Source organism: Neopelma chrysocephalum, unplaced genomic scaffold, assembly GCF_003984885.1.
Source record: "Neopelma chrysocephalum unplaced genomic scaffold, ASM398488v2 Primary Assembly neopelma1_128, whole genome shotgun sequence".
Taxonomy (NCBI): domain Eukaryota; kingdom Metazoa; phylum Chordata; class Aves; order Passeriformes; family Pipridae; genus Neopelma; species Neopelma chrysocephalum.
This window is the reverse complement of record NW_020897790.1, coordinates 1,058,901-1,077,763: the sequence shown is the minus strand read 5'-3', so window position 1 is coordinate 1,077,763 and position 18,863 is coordinate 1,058,901. Positions and strand designations below refer to the sequence as shown.

At 52.5% G+C, this 18,863-nt stretch overlaps 3 protein-coding genes across 3 annotated transcripts; all 3 read left to right on the top strand.

Annotated features, from left to right (window-relative positions):
• The first annotated feature begins 12,027 nt into the window (after positions 1-12,027).
• On the top strand, positions 12,028-13,179 carry LOC113974941 (interleukin-8-like). The gene is made up of 3 exons (XM_027698517.1): positions 12,028-12,115; positions 12,431-12,560; positions 13,092-13,179. The coding sequence occupies exons 1-3, from the start codon at positions 12,028-12,030 to the stop codon at positions 13,177-13,179; spliced, it is 306 nt and encodes a 101-aa protein (XP_027554318.1).
• A 1,550-nt stretch (positions 13,180-14,729) lies between these two features.
• LOC113974944 (alveolar macrophage chemotactic factor-like) lies at positions 14,730-16,072 on the top strand. Its single transcript, XM_027698521.1, has 4 exons — positions 14,730-15,096; positions 15,284-15,413; positions 15,580-15,663; positions 15,773-16,072. Exons 1-4 carry the CDS (start codon positions 15,033-15,035, stop codon positions 15,795-15,797), a joined length of 303 nt encoding a protein of 100 aa, XP_027554322.1. The 5' UTR covers positions 14,730-15,032; the 3' UTR covers positions 15,798-16,072.
• A 287-nt stretch (positions 16,073-16,359) lies between these two features.
• Positions 16,360-17,767, top strand: LOC113974945 (C-X-C motif chemokine 2-like). The gene is made up of 4 exons (XM_027698522.1): positions 16,360-16,423; positions 16,953-17,088; positions 17,370-17,453; positions 17,558-17,767. Exons 1-4 carry the CDS (start codon positions 16,360-16,362, stop codon positions 17,685-17,687), a joined length of 414 nt encoding a protein of 137 aa, XP_027554323.1. The 3' UTR covers positions 17,688-17,767.
• The last annotated feature ends 1,096 nt before the right edge of the window (positions 17,768-18,863 follow it).

Here is an 18,863-nt window from a genome sequence, read left to right as displayed (position 1 = left end):
TTGTCAGGTTCACTTCTGTGGTGATAATTCAGGTTTCATAATGTGGTTTGATAATTTAGGCTCCACTTTGATTTTGCCGGCTCAGGTGGCTGTGGATCCCTCCAAGGGGGTTTGCCTGGCTCCCTTCAGAGAACGGGAATTTTGGGGGTTGTTTTGCCTGTTTTTAATGGCAGAGGAGTGCACGGCTTTAAATGCTGTTTGGGGCTTGCTGGTACCACGTGGTGGGGCTTGGAAGGCTTGCAGGCTCCAGGGTTGGGATACGTGCTCGTTTTCATAACTGAGGTGGGAGGGGGCTGAGAGGGAATGCTTGTCTGGGGAAGCCATCCCCCGGGACAGCTCCCAGCTGCATCCCAGTTTTCTGGGATGTGATTCCCTGTGCTTCCAAACCTACTGGAAGTGTAGTGCTGAAGGTTCACATGGGTTTCTGCTCTCCTGTGGCTGGACTGGGCCACAGGGGATCAGTCGTGGAGCCATTTCTGTTCCTGGCGAGTTGTCATTCCATAATTAAATAATGATAGTGGCCTTTTAAACAGGGAGCTTGACTTCCCCACCGCTTGATGACATATAACAAGTGACACGGAGCAATAAACCACTCAGAATAAATCAGTCAGTGTGTTCAGACCCTGGTCTTTAACAGCTCCCCCTTTTCTTCTGATGGAATAAGAAGGATGTTCCTGTCAGAGCTTGGAGCACTCTGTGCTTGACTGTAGCATGAAAGGCTGAAGCACAGAGTAAAGGAAACAGTTGATCTGAACATCAGCGCTGCCTCACGATCTCGGGCCATTTCTGTGCTTGCACTAACAGGGGAATGAGTTATTCTTATGATCCCACGTGGCTGTCAGGCCTTTGAAGCCCAACAAAATGTGAGTCAGTAAATACTCAGTGGACAATGAGAATTATTTATTTCAAAATGTGGTGCAGCTGTGGAGCGTCACACATTACAGTGCTTCGTGGCCTGAGCCTGTGTCTGCTGTAGTGCACCTACTAAAAGGAGAAAGTTGCCATAACAACTGAATGAAATCAATTAGAGTATTAAGCAATTAAAATCTCATCCTTGGTGTTGCATAAACATAGCGTTTTGCTCATGAATTATTACTAATCTTGCCTCTAGACCTGTACGTTCTGGTTCTGATTTGCAATGTGAACCATTTTTGAATTAATGAAGCATTTAATTTCTCCTTCAAAGAGTGCTGGTGGGGTTTTCTTTGGCTGTAGCAAGTACATCTTCATCAGGGATGTGAGCACTATTAAACATCTAAATGAAGGAAACACTTGTGATGGGATTTCCAGAGCGCTTGGCTCTGGCTTCCTTCCCACCCAGTGAAGTCAAGGATTAGTGTGTGGTGAGAAATTCTGTCCTGGGCCTAGAAAGGCAAATGCAACTCTTTCCTCTGTCACACGCTTCCTCCCTGACCTCCTGTGTGTTCCAGAACCTCTGGCTTCCTTTGCTCCCCCTGGGCAGAACAAAGCCAGGAATAGCTCCTTGCTGAAGTTCTCAGTTGTCAAGGATAAATCAGCTGAACCCTTGTGGAAAGGTGGGATGTGTGAGGGCCCGTGAGGAACCAGGGCTTGCAGACTGATTTCTGTAGGAAGCAGCTGAAGGCTTGACTGTTAAATAAACTCCTATTTACACTGTGCTGCCTGTGCTGATGTACATTTTAATCGGGGTTTATCTGAAAGGTTTTCAGTACTGCCACAGTTGTTGGAAGAGACTTTGTGTAATGGAGAATTTGCCAACTCTCCTGCTCTATTTAACGGGTTTTTCCCACAGTTGCCATGGAAGCCTCCCTTCGGAATGCCCCTGGGGTTCATCTCTTTAACAAAAGGTCCACCTGAAGTCACAGGGCTGGACTCTTTCTATACAGCTTTGAGTCCTCAGAGGGTTAAAGCCATGCTGGCTCTGGCCAGAAATCATTTTCTGCTTCGCTGGGGTCAAAGCTTTTATGTTATTGCCTCCTTTAGATCTTTCCAGGCCCATCTCTCAGACTCTGCACCCTGTGGGGCCCTTCAGCCAGCGCTGGCCATCGCTCAGTATTGTTGCTCTGTGATCAGGTTTATATCTTCTGGCATCACTTCTTGAGCTGGGAGCGGGGAGTGACTTAGTTTTTAGTAAGCAAGAGTGTGTGACAGTGCAACTGGAGCAGCATTTTTCCTGCTGTGTGCAAAGAGCGTGATTTTTCCAGCAGCTGAACGTCTCCGTCTGCCTCTGCTTTCCAAAGGAGTCAGGGAGATTTATGAGCTCTGAAACTCAGGTCTTGTGCATCCTTAGGGTTATCCCAGAGGGAAGACTTCGGATATAAAAGATCTAATCAACACCTGAGTTTTGCAAATGTTTGCTCGAGCAAGTTCTTATCTCTAGTAACAGGTTTTTGGAAACAAGAAGGCAAAGTTTTACTGTGGGCTAAAAGAGAACCAAGTCGAAATGCTCCTGAACTTCAGGAAGTCTGAAATTCAAATCCTCACTTGGATACTGGGCCAGTCTCCTAATTTCCATTTCAGAAGTGGAAATACCCTGCAGTAGATTGAGCCAGCAGTAAGTGGCCAGACCTTGTGTCTTAACAGCAAGTTGTGAGGAGACAGATAGAAGGAAGAATCACGAAGTGTAAGATGGAGAATCTCTGACCATTTTATCTTTAGCCACAAGCAGTTTTAAAGCTCCCTAGTGATGCTGGTTGTACGTGCAGGGAGGAGGATCCAGGCTGGGACACAATTTCCAGGGAATGAGGGCTTAGGAGAACTCGTTTCCCTGCCCCACCAAGGCCAGAGAAAAGAAGTCAGACTCTGTGTATATGATTTTCTCATTAAAGGCCTGAAAATAAATTCCAAACTCATTTGGAAAGGTATCTAAGTGTGCTGACTTATTTGAACCTCGTGATAGCATTTCCATGCCCTTCTGGGTAAGAACACAGGACAATTATTATCCCTGCAAGTGCTTTGAAACTCTCAAAATGCCTGAAGTGCCTTACAAAGATCACAGATATTCTATAAAATATAAAAAGGCTGTGGCTGTCTGTTATTTTTTAATGGAGGGGGACAATAGGTCTGGGTGGGAATGTAGAGAGGCAAGAGAAAGGTTAGAGGAAATGGGGGGGGGGTTGTGTGGAATTCATGGGAATTGGCAGGGAAATGCTTTCATGTAGAGAAGAAATTGCAGGAAGACAGTCGATGTGGAGAGAAAGGGTTTTGTAGTAGACTGGATGGAAATCAGCCTCTTCCTGGGGTTCAGGTTCAACAGCACCAGCAGAAAGGAAACTTCCACAGGTGGAAACAACCTGCAAATAAAGAGATCGAGGTGAGGGTAAGAAAAGAACCTCCCTGATGGATAAATCGTCCAGGACAGAGGTTTTCAAGTGCAGCCTGCAGGGTGCTCGAGGCTCCACAAGCCTCTACGTGCAGCCTGTCAGGGGATTGTTTTAAACCATTATCTGGGGTATTTATTGCACTGCGGACGGAGGATACGTGACCCGAGCCTGGCAGCCCCCTGTTGGAGAAGGAACCTGTGAGCAGGGCTAATCCTACAGGAGGGCTTTCCCTAGCAAGACATTGCTACAGCTTTCTCTAGGTGTGAATAAGGGCAGTTGGAATTTTTTCATTGCCTTCTGTCAGTTTTAATCACTTTTCTGAACTCCTATCTCTGTTTCTCACTGCATCTGTCCCAGATAACCTGCCACAAAGCAGCTGGAATAGTCAGAAACTACCCTGCATCCTCTTTATCATGGTTAGGGGAAAACAAGCTCAGCCCTGCATCTGTGTGAGAATACGAACAAGCAGGAAAAGTCTGGCTGCAGAGCCCCTCCAGCCCTCAGGGCTGTGTAAAATGGGTCACTGGAAGTGTGTAAGCAGAATGAAAGGAAAGAGGAGAGCCTGTTAATCCTGGATTTTTTGGCTCCTTGGGCACAAATTTAATGTAAAGCTACTTTCTGACTTGAGGGATTGGCACGTGCTGAAAAGCTTTGCTTGCAAAGTGGGGAGAGAGCAGCAGGACATGAATGACAGGGAACTCCTGTGCCTGTGCAAGCAGCAGTGATTTGGTGATTTTACCAAGACATTTGAGAGGGGGTGGCAGAAGCCTTTAGGAAAGGACTCAGAGGGTAAAACGTCATTAATTTCTCTTCTTCCCATCTCCCCCTGCTGCCCATCAGGAGGCAGCTGAGGAAGGCACCCAAACAAGCTGCCCTCTCACTCAGCCTTCCTAGGTGGGAATGCTTTGCAGGGAATTGGGTATTTCCTAGCTGAGCCCAGGTGTAGAGACTCCTTTGCAGCTTCCTGCTCACGGTAGGAGAGCCAGTGCCACGTCTCTTAGCAGACTGTGAAGCACAGTTTGGCTGCAGAGGTGCCAGGGCTCTCGCTTCGTTGCTCCTCCAGCAGTCAGACTCCCATATGAAAGCACACACAGCTTTACCAGTTGTTTTACTAGTAGTTTATGCTGGTGGCTCCTATTGAACTGGAACAGGAACTTGTTTGCTCACAGAAATGTGCCTTGTCCTCACCTCCTTTCAGATGCAAGTAGAAGTCTCTGCACAGTGGGGAGCCTTTCTCTTGTCTAAGTGTTGTCATAATACCTGGTGTCAGTGCAACTTGTCTTGGAAGCAGTTGAGTTGAAATTTACTCTTTGTTGGATGGAGAGTTCTGTGCCAACACAGCAGTTTTCTAAGTGGTTGAAAAGATGGTCTTAAGGGAAGAGCCTGTTTCCTCTAATGCAGTTGAAATGGGGAGAGCAGCTGTTACCCTGCCGTGAACCTGCAGCAGCAGCCTTTTGGGGTTGCTTGTGCCTTGTTTCTTCTGGGTTGGTCTTTTTGGGGAGAGGGGTATGATTTTGCTTGTTTGTGCTTTCTGGAGAGAGGAGTATGATTATGTTTACCTGACCAGTCTTGTCATGTTGGAAGTAGAGGAATAAAGAGAGAATGAGTGCAGGAAGGAGCAGAGTCAGGATTCTACTTTTTCCACACAAAGCTTTCCCATTGTCTTTCAACCAGCCTGTCTTCCTCAGTGAAAATACTGTGTACAGAACACAGGTTTGGGGTTAGGACAGTGTTTTTACTCCTATTTTAAGTACTTGTAACTTGAAGTTGGTGGCTGCCCCATCCCTGGGAGTGTCCAAGGCCAGCTTGGACGGGGCTTGGAGCAACCTGGTCTATTGGAAGGTGTCCCTGCCCATGGCAGGGGGTGGGACTGGATGAGCTTTAAGGTCCCTTACCAACCCAAACCATTCTGTGATTCAATGTGTAAATGGCTGCTGTGGGGCTTCTGTTGTGACCCTGAAATGCAGGAACTTACTGTGTGTGGTTACGTGCACCTCCAAAGAAGGTTTTTTCCGTGGGTGTGGTAGAAACGTGGGCTCCCTGCCTGCGGGTTAGTCTGGGGTTAGGCAGGACGGTGACTAACCTTAGGAGAGGCTGGGGAGGGAGGGTGTGAGTGTGCTGCTGTTTGTGCAAACACCCTGATAGCTCGAGCAATTCAGAAAATAGCTCAGAAACTGAGGAAATATCAGCTGGGTAGGGCAAATAGCTGCGGCATTACCTGTGAGGAGGTGGGAGGTGACACAGAGGTGTGACTGGACCCGGTACACGGCTGCCTCACCTTGGAGCTATGTGAGAGATGGGACAGGGACTGTGTGACCTCCTGCACATCATCAAATATCCTGAGGCATCAGGATGCAGCAGCTTTCCTCTCCTTGCCTGAAGCAGGGCAGGCACAATCCTGGGGCTGATACAGTTGGAGTAGCAAAAATACTTTGATGGCATTTAGCACTGTGACCTTTAAACACTTCCACAGGCTGATTCAACAGCACAGAAAACACTGTGGGTGAGGCAGGGCTTGCTGAAAATGTGCTGTGAATCACGTTCTTGTGTTGCTGTTGGTCTCTCAGTCCCATGCCTGTGAGTTTGGGGCAGATAAACATCGTTTCCTTTAGCATGACAAAGCAAACTGGGGAGGGTCCCTTGCAGTTGCCTCCCAACCCTGGATGAGTGCTGAAGCAGTGGGGTGGACTTAAAGCATTAGTTTGTGTTGGCTGATATTTCCCAAGTATTAAAAATCCCAGTTTCTGAAGATGTTTGGCCTGGAAATGCATTTTATCCACACTCCCTGCAAAGCTGGGGAGTAGCTCTCCGGGGAGCAGCCGAATGCCCTCCAGTCCCACGGGGTGGCTTTCCCAGTATCGCTCCCCTCCAGCTGGAATGATAACCAGCTGTACCAGACAGGAAAAGCCAGGCTTGGACACAACCAGCCTGTCTGACAGTTATATCAGTCCCCAGGGCTAGATGCTTCCTGGGGAACAGTTTGCCCAAAGCCTGGGGAAAATGCTGCCCCATTCCACAGTCTTTCCCTCCTTCACCTTTCCTCCCTGGAATTGTGGCACTGCAGGCTGCCCCCGAGTTGCCTTTCAGCAAACAAGCATCCAACAGTGTCCTGGGGGAAGCATCTCTATGGGATGCAAAACTCCCTTACAAGCAGAAACCCAGGAGAAATTAGGGAAGATGTTTGCCTTGAGCTCCCTTAAACTTGGATCCCACCATGGCTCCTCTTTGGGATTCAAGAGATCCCAAATGTGTGCTCTCCCAGGAACACTGTGAGATTGCAGGAGCGATGGAGACAGGCAGCCTGCTCCCCAGTTCTCCAGCTGCTCCCAGTGGGAAGCCCCAGCCATTTGGTTTCCCGACTGGCATGCTGGCTTCCTGTGACACTAACAGCTTCCAGCTGCTTCCAGGTGTGCAGCTTGAACAGTAAGGCTCCTGTCTCAGTTTAAGATTACTTAACCTCCCAGCTTTCTAGCTGGGAATAGAGCCAGGGGACACATGCTAAAAAGGCATTGCATCTTCATGCCTCTGGCAATCTCTGGAGTTGGAAAAACGGGCGTGGTGTTGGCTTCATCCAGTCCCCCAGCCATGCAGGAGAAAGAAGGCATCTCCCTCTCCTCCTCCTCTTTCAGGGTGATCCGTGCAGCATCTTCCTCCATCCTCCCTCAGACGAAGGTCCCTTTACATTGCTGCAGGGTCTGCAGGGTCTAACCTGCATTTCTAGATTTCCAGGATGCCTCTGTGCCTCTCCCCACCCAAAAACCTCCCCTGAACTCTGCTTTGCTGCAGAACATCAAGACGAGCCAGTTCTGCTACTGCTCTTGCCTGGGAATTGAGCAAAGAGCACCAACCTGTGCGTTTTGGGAGAGGAGGAAGCCCTACTTTCATCTCATCTCCTGCCTTCCCTTCCCTTTCCTTCCCCAGGTCTGAGTTTCCCCTGTTCATTCCCATCCCAACACCCAGCCACTTGGTCCTTCTTGGCTGCATCCCATCTCCACAGCCGTTCCTTGGGCACCCCACCCTTTGTGCGCTCTGGCGTAAAGCCGTGAGCAGAAATGACAGGCTGGGGGTAAAACTCAAAGCTGGTGGTTCAGAAACACTTCTGGAAGCCGCCTTTTCAGGGAACCCCCCCCTTTGTGATGAGAGCAGGTACATGTAACACCTGCAAGGATTTAACTTTTTTTCTGTGCACTCGCTCACGGCGGATTGTGATCCTTTACCGACCAGCTGGACACTTGGGCAGATCCCGGGCCGTCTGGAAGTCTCCTTTCCCGTCCCGTTTTCCCTTGCTCGGCTGCCATCAGCAACACTGGTGTCTGCTGCTCTCTAGTGGCCTCCGCTCCGAGCTGCACTCGCTAGGTCAACTTTCTTGTTGCTCACCCCTGAAAAATGAGTCTGTTAGGTAAAAACGGCTTTTCCCCCCCTTTTCCATTTCAGTGGATTAGCAGCGGCGGGGAGCTTCGGGTTTGGGATGGAAAACCTTTCTCGCACAACAAAACCTCAAGCCAGGAGATGCTCTAGTGAGTGCCTGTGAAGGGCTGGCAGGGTGGGGGTATGGAAGGGAGGGGAGATGCCCGAAGAGCTGCAGGGACATTCTGGATCCAGCCCCCGGCTGTGCCCTGCGGCAGATTTGACTCTAATTTAGGCCTTATTAGTTTCCAGGGTGTGTGTCGTGAGTGACAAGTGAGATAAAAGCTGAGGAAAGATCAAAGCAGATTTCATGGGTTTTATGGCTTTGTGCTTCTTGGTTTCACTTTCACGTGTCTCCCGAAGCCTTTCTTCTCTCCGAGTGCTGCCCTTTCATCTCCCTCCCCATTTCCACCCGGCAGGCCAGAGCTTGCTGACCTTCCATCATGAAGCATGACTTGTGTGCTTGACCCGCCTTCCTTTCATACCCCCCAAACGTGAACTGCATTATTTTAGCCCAAGACAGCTCCTTTCAGTATCAATTCCTGCTGAGACTTCTGTCCTTAGCAGAAGCTGGGCTCAGGTTTCTCCATCTCCTTTGAGAGCATCTCCGGGCACAAGGCTCTGGTGTCCAAAGTGCTGATTCAAGGGGTGCTGGGTTCAAGAGGAAAGCTTGAGAAGGGGCTTTCCAAGGGGTGGGAGGGCTGCTCATTTCCCCAGAAGACATCAGTATTGCAGCTTCCTTCTCAGTGCAGACCTGGATTTCCCCGCCTTACCATGTGCACTTCTACTCTCTGCTGGAGAACAGTCGCTCTTGGCTTGGGGCTTTTCTAAATACAGCTACTCCTGTGGTGGCTTGTGGGTGAAATGTGGGGAAAGCATCTTCCCCGAGGAAAAAACAAGTGGGGAGGCACCTGGCAAAAAGAGGATAAGGAAAGGCCTCGAAGCATTTTAAGTGGACATGAGTGAAAAAAATGAGTCTGGGTTATTCTGCAAGCCAAGTAATGTGGAGGCAGCTTAATTATGGGCTCAACTAAAGTGGAAACCACTAATAACTGGAAAAACAGAAAATGTTTAACCAAACTTGTAGCTGCATTTATCAAGATGTCAGACTCCGAGGAGAAGGGGAGGAGACTCTGCCATAACACTCCTGGGAGATTGATGCCTAAACAGGTTGCCCAAATAGGATATAATTCGGCTCCAGAAATCAGAACATGCCTTCAGGGGGCTGCTCACTCTGGAGCGTGGAGGGGAGATGAACCTGCGGACCATCCCTGTTGTATTTGTGGCACTTTGGTATCTCTTTGGTCCTTGTCATGCGCCGAGAGGTCTGACTGTGAAAGCTCATGTAACTCCTTCCGTATCCTGGTAGTCCCAGGGTCTAATTCCTTTTTCCAGTCGCAGGCTTGCTGCATCCTCTTGGTATTCCAGGGAAAGGTGCTGCTGGGGGTTGTTGGGGGTGGCAACTTCCTATCTTGTGAAGCAAGATGTAGCTGGAGGAGTTTCCAGGAGCATGTTAAGCCACTGTGAGTAGACCTGGATGGCTTCTTGACTACTCTGAGAAGGAAGTGCTAAAAGCCAGAGCCGTTCCTCCTGGCTGCCGGAGACGCGGAGAACTCCAGGTTGAAGTGGCTCTGACTATGCAGGGAGAGCAGCAAGGCCCCATCAACAGGCACTGCTGGCTCACAGTGCACCCGCTTGCTGTCCATTGGCTCCCTCCTGTCTCAGCCTGACTCCGTGTCCCTCACCATCCCGTTGCTCCCATAGCAAGGGGTTGAGCCGTCGCCGTCACCGCGATGCAAATCTCCAACGGTGCCCGGGCGCTCCGCGGCACCTGCGGCGTCTAGACCGGTTCCTGCGCCCACATGCAAATGTGTGGGAAGGAAACCAGGGCCCACGGCCTCGGTGGCACTTTCTGGGAAAGCCCTCGGGTCTCCCTCCTGCCTCACCTCATCCGTGCCAGGCGGTGCACGGTGCTTTTGGCTCTCCCGGTGTGCCTCGGAAGGATAACGCCGCTCCTCGGCTCGGCGTTTCGGATTGACTCGGGTCAGAAACAGAGCGAGAGCTCAGCAGGGCTGTGGGGCGCCGGGGTGCTCCCCACGGTGCTTTTCTAGTGCAAGTTGGCACAGCAGTCCGGGGCTTTTCTCCTGGGCTCGCTCGGTGCCATTTGCATCTCTGGGGTAGGCGGCCGGGATGTCCCAAAAACTGCTCCAGGGCTCGTGCTGACATGCTGCTCAACACCTACTGCAGCTGTCCCTGCCACGGAAAGCTGCTCCACAGAGCTCCTTTGGTTCAGGATTGACTGGGGAGGCAGGAATGTCACATTGGCAGTTCTCAAAACTATCCTTAGTTCCTCTGGTTCCCGCTTGGAGCCTTTATCCTTCTGCCTTATCCCATCTCTTTGAAAGCTCCCTTGCACTGTATTCCCTGTTTGGCCCTCAAGCAGACCAAATGGTTTTAAAAATGGCTGTAGCAGGTTTCTCACCTGCTTGCAGAGGTGTCACTGCTCTGCTGTCACCAAAAATGAGCCCAAACCGAGATTTTTGTCCCCACGCTGCATCACCAGCAAGTCTGTTCACCTTGGCTTGAAGACAGTACGTGACAGAAAGCTCTACAGGTTGCTCAACCAACCTAATTTTGGACTGATTTCGTTAGGTTTTGGCTTATTCTGGTGCTCTCACACTGAGGCTGAAAGAGGTGTGGGTTTCAGGTTTCGGTAGGAGGCATCTTTATCTTTGAAGCAGGTACAGGACCACAAACCGCAGCAGTGAAGATTCACTGCGGTTGGGGTTTTTGGGGGGAAATTTAAAACACAAAAACCCCATAGTTTTGTTTTTTTTTTTCTCCTGCAAGGAGCCCTGGGTGAGTTGTGGGGAAGGGAGGAACGGGCTGAAAAATTTTGGCTGTGATTTAGATGCCGGGGGAAGGATTCAACAGGTGTAAAAAATTCGATAAAAGTCTAATAAAAGTAAGATAAAAAATGACTGAAATAAAAGTCTTGCCTGCGAAGGTGGTGCAGCTGCTGCAGGAAATAGAGAAGCTGTGAGGATGTTTTGTACGTGTTGATGCTGGCCTGGATGAGGCCACAGATCGATATGTGAGGGCCCCTCTTCTGAATTCCTGGCATCTAGGAAGGGGTGACTGGTCATCTCTCCCAGTGAATCGCTGCCTTCCCCACCATTTTTTTTCCAAGAGAACCCTTCCACAACCCAGCAAAACCAGGCCTAGGTTGGGCTTCTAATAACTCTCTGCAAGGAAATTTAAATCTGAAAGGACTGAACAAAAAGCAGTTTTAAGGCCATGTCCTTTTTCACTGCTGTGACAGCAAGGTGCTTGTTCCTTCTGTAGGACTTGGGGAATAGCCCGTGGAAATTTTCCCTGGCCTCTCCATGACCCTGGTGTACAGGGAGTTAAACTCAATCATCTATTTTTGACCTTGATCTCTTGAACAAGGTCTTCACAAGACTTTTGGACTTAGAGGAAAAACCAGGTTTTCAGAGAGAGATGAGTAGCTTGAGTGGAAGACTCTTTTTCTTTTTTTCTTTTTTTTTTTTTAAATGTACCATTTTGTTACTATATAAAATGCTGATGCAATTTGAAAGCTCCAAATTACAACATTATCACACGAACCACATCACTTTTCTTGTGCCCTCTTCCTTCCTCCTCGCCTGTCCCCTTCCCCTTTGGCTTCCTGGCTGGTGACTTTGCAGACTTTATTCAGGGCAGCCCCTGTCCCATTGACATCCACGGACATGGGATGCTGCTGTGGCCACCCTGGGTGTGTTACTAGTCCAGCCAAGCATGAGATCTGAAGGATCTAAGTGGGAACAGAGCAGAGATCTTGATTATTTTTCCACGGTGAGGCGTTTTTGCTGATGAAAGAGGCAGCAAAAATAGCGTGGGGGAAATACAGCCCTAAGAAAGAAATATGTAAATGTCTGAGTGCATTAAACTCCCCCTGCTCAGCCAGGGCTGGCGCTCTGGTTTTGTTCTGGGCTTTTTTGTGTGGTTGAGGGGTAAATGCTCAAGGGAGCGAAGGGTGTTATGAGCACAGACCCAACACAAACAGGGTGTGGGGAACCCAAATCTGCACCTCGTCCCAGTGGCAGGTCTCGATCAATAATGTTGTCAATTCAGCCCCTGAGGCGGCTGTGGGAGCAGCCGAGAAATGATGTCACCCCTCTCCATGCTCTGCTGGCTGGCTGTTGACTGCTCAAGTGTGAACCTTGTGCCTGAGGCGGCGTGTGACCCTCCCGAATAAATAGGGGTGTTTGTGCGCCCGGCTCCTCAGAGCGTCCCCGGGGCCGGTCCTGCCGCAAGGATGCGAGTGCTGGCTGGGACAGGGATGGGAGCCCCTGTGCTCCCGTGGCTGCTGCTGCTGCTGGTGATGTCCCGCTCAGCCCACGCAGGTGAGCTCCGGGTGGCTTTGCTGTCAGCTCCCTGCTGTGGGTGGGCATCACCCGCATCCAGGGACTGGAGGAGACTGGGATCTTCCTGCCTGTTTAGCTGAGGGAGAAATGTGACCGTCCTTTGCCAGGGTCTGGTTCAGCTTTCAGGAGCTGTGTGGGAGCAGAGAACTGAGGCAGAGGCACAGCTTCTTACTGTGGTCCCTACAGTGCTGTCAGTGAAAACATGGAAAGGGAAACTTCCTTTGGCTCTCGGAGCTGCTGCATCTCTTATGGCGCGGTTTGGGTCTGTAAGTTGCCCCCCTCTCTCTCTCCCAGCCATCCTGGAGGTGAACGGGAACCTGAGCTGTAGGTGTGCCAAGACAACCTCGGACTACATCAGTCCCAAGAAATATGAGAGCATTGAGATAAGGCCCGTGGGCAGCACCTGCAGGCGCACGGAGATCATGTAAGTGCTGTGCTTCTGCCGCCATCCTGCTTCCACGCTGCCTTGCTGGAAACCTTTCCAAAGCTGCTGCTGGCTTGCTCCCTGAGAAATATGAGATGTGGAAATGCACCCCAGGCGACCTGCTACAGGACCCAAAGGAATGTTTCCAGCCAGGGAAAGTGAGATTTCCTCATGCTGGTGCTTAGCAGGGAGCGTGCTGGAGAGGGGGTTGTTTGCAGCTTAGAGAGAGCACATCTTTAAATGCTGAGCCATAACTAATTTTCCCAGAATTCTTTAACTGCTCAGCACTGATACATTTGTAAATCTCCAGAAAAAAACTGTGTTTGAACCATACTTTGGTCTTCAAGTCTCTGCTCCGTATGGGAATGTGTTGCCTTTTCCTTGTTCCTGGCCATCCCGTAGCTTCCTCTGTCTCTGGCTGCTTTCTCTGGCACTGTGAGCGAAAGCTGACTCTTGCCTATCAGCTCTGGCTGTTCGAATCCCTGCCTTTGGAGGGGACAGGAATGCTCAGGAGCTCTCCTTGCGTTTCAGAATTAAATTAAGAGCTGCAGGGAAGGTGTGTGTGAATCCCGAAGCCCCTTGGGTAAAGAAGCTGCTGAAGCGTATCGCTGGCACGTGAGTTGCTTTGACGGAAACCCCTTTGGCTCAGGTGGCCTTGGACAGCATTCCAGCACATCTGCACTCCTGAGAAGCGCTTGTGGATCTGGGGGGCTCTTGGGGGGCTGCTGGTGGCCAAGGGACCCGCTCCCAAGGCAGTGAGGGGCAACTCTTTGCTGTGCAAGTTCCACACGACCCGTCCACGGGTCATGCTCTCCCTGGCTTATATGCACAGTGCTGCATCTCCAAAAACATTTTAGAGGAAAAAAAAAAGGTGGGGAGCAATGGCAGGAGCAGGGTTGGCTCGTTGCAGGTGCAGCAGTGCATCAGTGCTGGGCTGGGAAACCGCCCCACTCCGTGCCCCTGCCGGGTTTGTGGCTGTCCCAGCGAGTGATTCCCACCCTGGGGAAATCGCAGTGACTTCCTTCGCTTGGGGCAGAGGCTTCCTCCCCCCAGGACCCGCTTTTCTCGGCATTTACACATTTCTCCTCCTTCTGCTTTTCGCAGGAAGAAAAAATAAGTTTCCTGCTAAGGAAGTTGATGCCCAGAGCCCCGAGACGGGCTGGTGAACGATGCCCGGGTGTGCAGACCTGGCTGCTCCTCACTTTGCCCTCGCTTCCCCCCCTCCTGAAGCGCCCGTGTCCGGCTCCGCTGGCAGTGCCTGTAGGGAGGGTGGCTCACTGCTGGCCCCAGCCCCGTGGTGGGTTTGTGGGGGTGTATCCCCCTGCATTTGGTCCCTGGATCAGTGTGAGTCTGAATCCTTCAATTATTTACTTGCCCGTGGACTGTGAAGCCAGTTCTCTGTGAGGGGCTGCTCCTGCTTCTTTAGGAATGACTTTGTGACTCTTCCTGTGCAAAGTGCTCAGCGACAGAGTGTGTGTCTGGGGTTTGTGTGGCATGGCGTGGCGTGTCCTGTCCCGAGAGCTCAAGTCCAATAAAATTCAGGATTTTTCCTGCTGTTGTATTTCCCTGGATCTCCTAGCTTTGAAGTAATATAGGACATAGAATCATAGGACAGTTTGGGTTGGAAGGGACCTTAAAGACCATCTCCTTCCATACCCCTGCCATGGGCAGGGACACCTTCCACTATCCCAGGTTGCTCCAAGCCCGGTCCAAGCTGGCCTTGAACGCTTCCAGGGATGGGGCAGCCACAGCTTCTCTGGGCAACCTGTGCCAGGGCCTCACCACCCTCACAGGGAAGATCTTCTTCCCAAAATACCATCTAACCTTGCCCTCTGTCAGTGTAAAACTATTTCCCCTTGTTGAGGGTCCTTCCCATCCTAACCTGTTGTTTCTCTGAGTCCTGATTGGAGGCCACGATGTTCCTGGCACGGAGCTGGATCCAGCCAATGCATCCCACATCCAAGTGCTGGTGTTTGCCATGGGGCTGGGGTTTGCAGGCGGCTGTAAGGCTTTAAAAATCAATCCAGGCCCAAAGGGAATGGGTGTGAGGTCACGTGGCAGTTCTGGGGGAAAAGACCAAAAGCAAATGTCACCAGAGCTCTGCTGGGCTGCGCCTTGTAGGGGGACAACGTGGCTGTGGGAGAAAACAGTAATATCAGATCGTGCAGGACAGAGAAACCTCTGGGCTTGTGGGGCTGTGTGGGCTAAGAACAAACTTGGGGGAAATAACTGATCTCTTCACAAGACCCGGCATTCTAGGAAGGGAAAAAGGGAGCCAGTTTCGGGAAGCCTGGCCCCCTGCCAAGCCCTGAGCCGCGTTTGACCGGCAGCACTTGCAAGCTCAGCGAGCTCTGTCAGCACAGAGCGGGACGGGCGAAAACCACCCCGACCCCGGGGCCGCCCGTGCCGCCTCACTTCTCCTATTTTCCGGCTCAAATAGGGAGACGCTTCCGGTGCCAGGGTGGGGCCGGCATGGCTGCGTGGGCGGCCCTGCTGCTGGCGGTGCTGCTGGTGACCCACCGCCCCGGGGACGCAGGTGAGGTTCCCCTCGGGTGGCCTTGGGGGGGGGTGTGAGTCTTTCGGGGATGTTATCCTGCCGCCTCCAGGGTTTAAAGCAGGTGATCCCGGTGAGATGTGGGGGCACACGCGTTGCACAGGAAGGGCTTTGGGGATGGCAGTGGGATTTTGGGCGATGGGTGAGCCGCGGCCGCGTGCCCCTCCAGCTCTCCTAGAAGCCAATGGCAACCTGAGCTGCCGCTGCCGCAAAACCACCAGAGCCTTCATCCCCCCGGAGAAATACCACAGCATCGAGGTCCGGCCCGTGGGGAGCAGCTGCCAGCGCCTCGAGGTGGTGTAAGTGCGTCCCGGGGGTTATGTGAGCCTCCCAGTCCCCCCATATTCCCTGAATTACTTCAGTGTCACGCTCATTTTTATGAGAAGGGTGGGGGGCTCGGCGGCTTGAAACCCCTCCACTGCAGGAGGGGGAAGTGACGGTGCTGAAAGCCTGTGTGTTTTCTAGGATTAAGCTGAAATCCCTGCAGACGGTCTGCCTGGATCCTGACACCCCTTGGGTGAAGAAACTCTTGCAGTACCTCCCTCAGCTGTAAGACCTCCCCTCCACTCCCCCTGAGCACACAGGGCTCCTGGCAGGACCAGGGGCATCCCGTGGGGACCTGTCTTCACACGTTCCTTTCGCCTTCTGCTTTTGGTAGGAGGAAGAAAGAGCGTCCCCGCTGAGGAAGCTGCCACGGGAGGGATGGCCAGATGTGCTGGACCCAGAACTGCCCCCCCTCCCCATCCTGCTGCCACTTTACCCCAGTCCAGAGGGGGAGCGTCCTCCCGCCTGATCCCCTGAGACCCTTTTCCCTCGACATTTTATGCCTTTAAACCCTTGACCATGCCAGTCCCTGTCTCCCTCCCCTCCCACCCCGTGGCCATGCGCTGGGGGTCCTTTCTGAGCACAACCCAACAGGCCCAATAAAGGTGGCAGCCCGAGGTTACCGTCCCTTGCATCCCTTCCTGTGGCATTCTGGGGGCGCGGGGTGCTCAGGGGGCAGCAGGGGCATGGGGGCACCAGCCTTTCCCCAAAAACATGGGGCGAGCAGGAGGTTTTAGGAGGCGGCCGTGGCGGTTTCCGCCTTTTTCATGGGCCACGTGTGATGGGGGGAAGCGAAGGCAGGGAAGTTGAAGCATGGGGGCATCTCCTTTTTCCTCCCTCTCAGGCCCTTCCCAGCCTGTGAAATCCCCTCAGGGCTGGCTATAAGGCAGCCCCTGCGTTGGCTCGGGGTGGGCAGCAAGGATGAGGCTGCTCCTGGCAGCGCTGGCCCTGCTCCTGCTCCTGAGCAACTTGGTGCCTGGGGGCAGTGAGTGGCTTTGGGATGTCTGTGTCCCTCTCCAAATACCTGGATAGTGGCACTGGGTGTCCCAGATGGGGCTGAGTGTGGGCTCTGCTAAGCTTTCAAATTTGTTTCTTGCCTGTCTTTGAGCTTATCTTTCAAATTTGTCTCTCGCCTGCCTTTGAGCTTGAGTTTATCTTTTAAATCCTGTGGTTAAGCTGGAGGGGGATGCCTGGGACTGGGGGATTTGTTTCATGGGTTTAAGTTGCTTCTCTTCCAAACCCCTGTGAAACATGAGTGCTTGGTGGGTGGGCAGTGGGTTTAATTCATAAAATATTGGTTAAGTTTTCAAACCCTGCCGCTAAACGCCCTCCACGCACAAGAAAAGAGGCTGTGCTGGGAGGGATTAGCCTTGCTGCAGACCCCATTAACACCAGCCCGTCCCTGCAAGTGACCCCATGAGTGTCTGGGATGGGATAATGGGGAGTGGGATGTCCCCCCCATCTGCCTCCCCTTCGGGGGGCTGAGAGCTGGTGTGGGCTGCTCTGGGGCGCAGGTCTGTCGCTGGAGAGCCTGCTGACCAACATGAGGTGCAAGTGCATCAAATCGACCGCCCAGGTTATCAACTTGGGACTGATCCTCACCATTGACGTCGCGCCGCCTGGTCTGCACTGCCGGAGGAAGGAGATCATGTAAGTGGAAAGTCTGGGAAGCAATTCCTGCGAGTTGTGGCTGCTTGCGTCCTCTCTGAAGCTCCCAAATGTCGGGGTGGCTCTTGCAAGGCGCAGGGCCGCCGCTGCCTGTTTTAAAGGGGGTTCCCTTCAGTGTGGCTCTTTTGGGTCACGGCCCAAAAATCCCACCTCCCTGCTGTCCAAGGTGTGCTCATATCCGTGCTGGGGAGTTTCCTCTGTCGGTTGGAAAAGCTTTGGGGAAGGGGCGTGCGAGGGGGCTGAGGGGTCTTGTGGCCTTGCAGCCTCACCCTGAAGAAAAACAAGAGGGTGTGCGTGGCCCCCGAGGCGCCCTGGATCCAGCTGGTCATCCACAGGCTGACGCAGAGGTACGCGGGACAAAGCGGCATCTCCAACGCCCTGGCGGGGCGATGCCTTCCTCCTCACCTCTTCCTTCTTTCCGTTTCTTCCCTCCCTCCCACGAACCCCGCAGGAATGCCGCCAGCAGGGCAGCGGCGGCGCGGCCGCGGCGGGAGGCGCAGCAGCGGCGGGGCCCTTCCCCTCACGGCTCCCGCGCTCCGGCCCCGCCGCCGTCCCCATCCACGCCAGCCCTGGGGCACTGAATTCCCGGTGGGACGGCAGCCACACGACCGCTCCGCGCTGAGACACGCCGGGTGTCGCGGCACGACGCTGGCGCTTGCCCTGCTCCCAGGGTTTTGGCAGGGGCAGGAGCCTTTCCCTGCCTCCCGACAAAAAAAGGCTTTTTCCCCCCTCAGGCACCCGACGTCTCCCTCCGCGTGGTGTGTGCCGCGATATTCCCGCAGGCTACCGCAGCCCGTCCTGGGCACCGTCAATAAATGATGAATGTGCTTCCCCCCTCAGCTGTGGCGGCTCTTTCTGCCCGGATTCGTGGAAAAGTTGGGATTTTTGGGGTGGGCAATTCGAGACAACCTCCCTTTCCCCAGCTGCCCGGAGGTTATGGAAAGGCTGGGCTGCTTTGCTCTGGCAGCACTGGGATTCTCCCCAGGCCAGGTCTGTGAGGGCAGCCTGGGTTTCTGCTGTTCCCACTCCAATGGGAATTCATGGAATAAGCAACTTTCTCTGTTTTTTTGCTCCGGTCTCAGCTGAAGGCTGTGGCTCTCGCATGTTTGGTGCTGAGGGCTGGTGTTAAACCTGGGGAGACCTATCCCTGTCCCTGTGTCAGGTGGGAACAGCAGCCTCCGAGGGTCCCCCAGATAGGGACAGAGCTGGCAAGGCGACACCACCTCCAGGGTAAGCAGCATTTCCCAACCCAGGGCACTCTCAATTTAAAGCAAAGCTGCTCTTTCCATAAACAAGGCGTAAATCCCCCTAAAATTGTAGCGTAAGCATGTCCGGGAATGACACTGGAGCTTCCCCCCTTCCATGGGCACTTCTATCTCTTCAGGGACGGGACCTCACAGGAGCAAAGGCAACACACAAGAAAGAAATCTGACTAAAAAAAAAACCCCAAGCTCCCAAAATAACCGCTGTGGGATGGCCTCCAAAGAGAGAGGATAAACCCAAGCGCTGGGATTACTCTCATCTTCCTCACTGTCACAGGGAGGGATTGCACCAAACCTGGATCTAGAGATTTATAATCTTCTCCTAAAATTGTTTTTAACTTAAAGTGATGCTGGGCAGAGAGGGTTAAGATGTAAGTGGTTCCCACCAGGTTCTCTTGGGATTTGTGTCACCTTGGAACACTGAAGGGAAGAGAGAGGGAGGGAGGGTCTGTGACCAAACTTGTGTAATCTTATCCAAAAACTGCATGTACTTTG

Coding starts and splice junctions, on each gene's coding strand:
- LOC113974941 (XM_027698517.1), top strand. CDS start 12,028: ATGCGAGTGCTGGCTGGGACAGGGATGGGAGCCCCTGTGCTCCCGTGG. Junction 12,116..12,430: donor GTCCCGCTCAGCCCACGCAG/GTGAGCTCCGGG, acceptor TCTCTCTCCCAG/CCATCCTGGAGGTGAACGGG. Junction 12,561..13,091: donor TGCAGGCGCACGGAGATCAT/GTAAGTGCTGTG, acceptor CTTGCGTTTCAG/AATTAAATTAAGAGCTGCAG.
- LOC113974944 (XM_027698521.1), top strand. CDS start 15,033: ATGGCTGCGTGGGCGGCCCTGCTGCTGGCGGTGCTGCTGGTGACCCAC. Junction 15,097..15,283: donor CCACCGCCCCGGGGACGCAG/GTGAGGTTCCCC, acceptor GTGCCCCTCCAG/CTCTCCTAGAAGCCAATGGC. Junction 15,414..15,579: donor TGCCAGCGCCTCGAGGTGGT/GTAAGTGCGTCC, acceptor TGTGTTTTCTAG/GATTAAGCTGAAATCCCTGC.
- LOC113974945 (XM_027698522.1), top strand. CDS start 16,360: ATGAGGCTGCTCCTGGCAGCGCTGGCCCTGCTCCTGCTCCTGAGCAAC. Junction 16,424..16,952: donor CAACTTGGTGCCTGGGGGCA/GTGAGTGGCTTT, acceptor TCTGGGGCGCAG/GTCTGTCGCTGGAGAGCCTG. Junction 17,089..17,369: donor TGCCGGAGGAAGGAGATCAT/GTAAGTGGAAAG, acceptor GTGGCCTTGCAG/CCTCACCCTGAAGAAAAACA.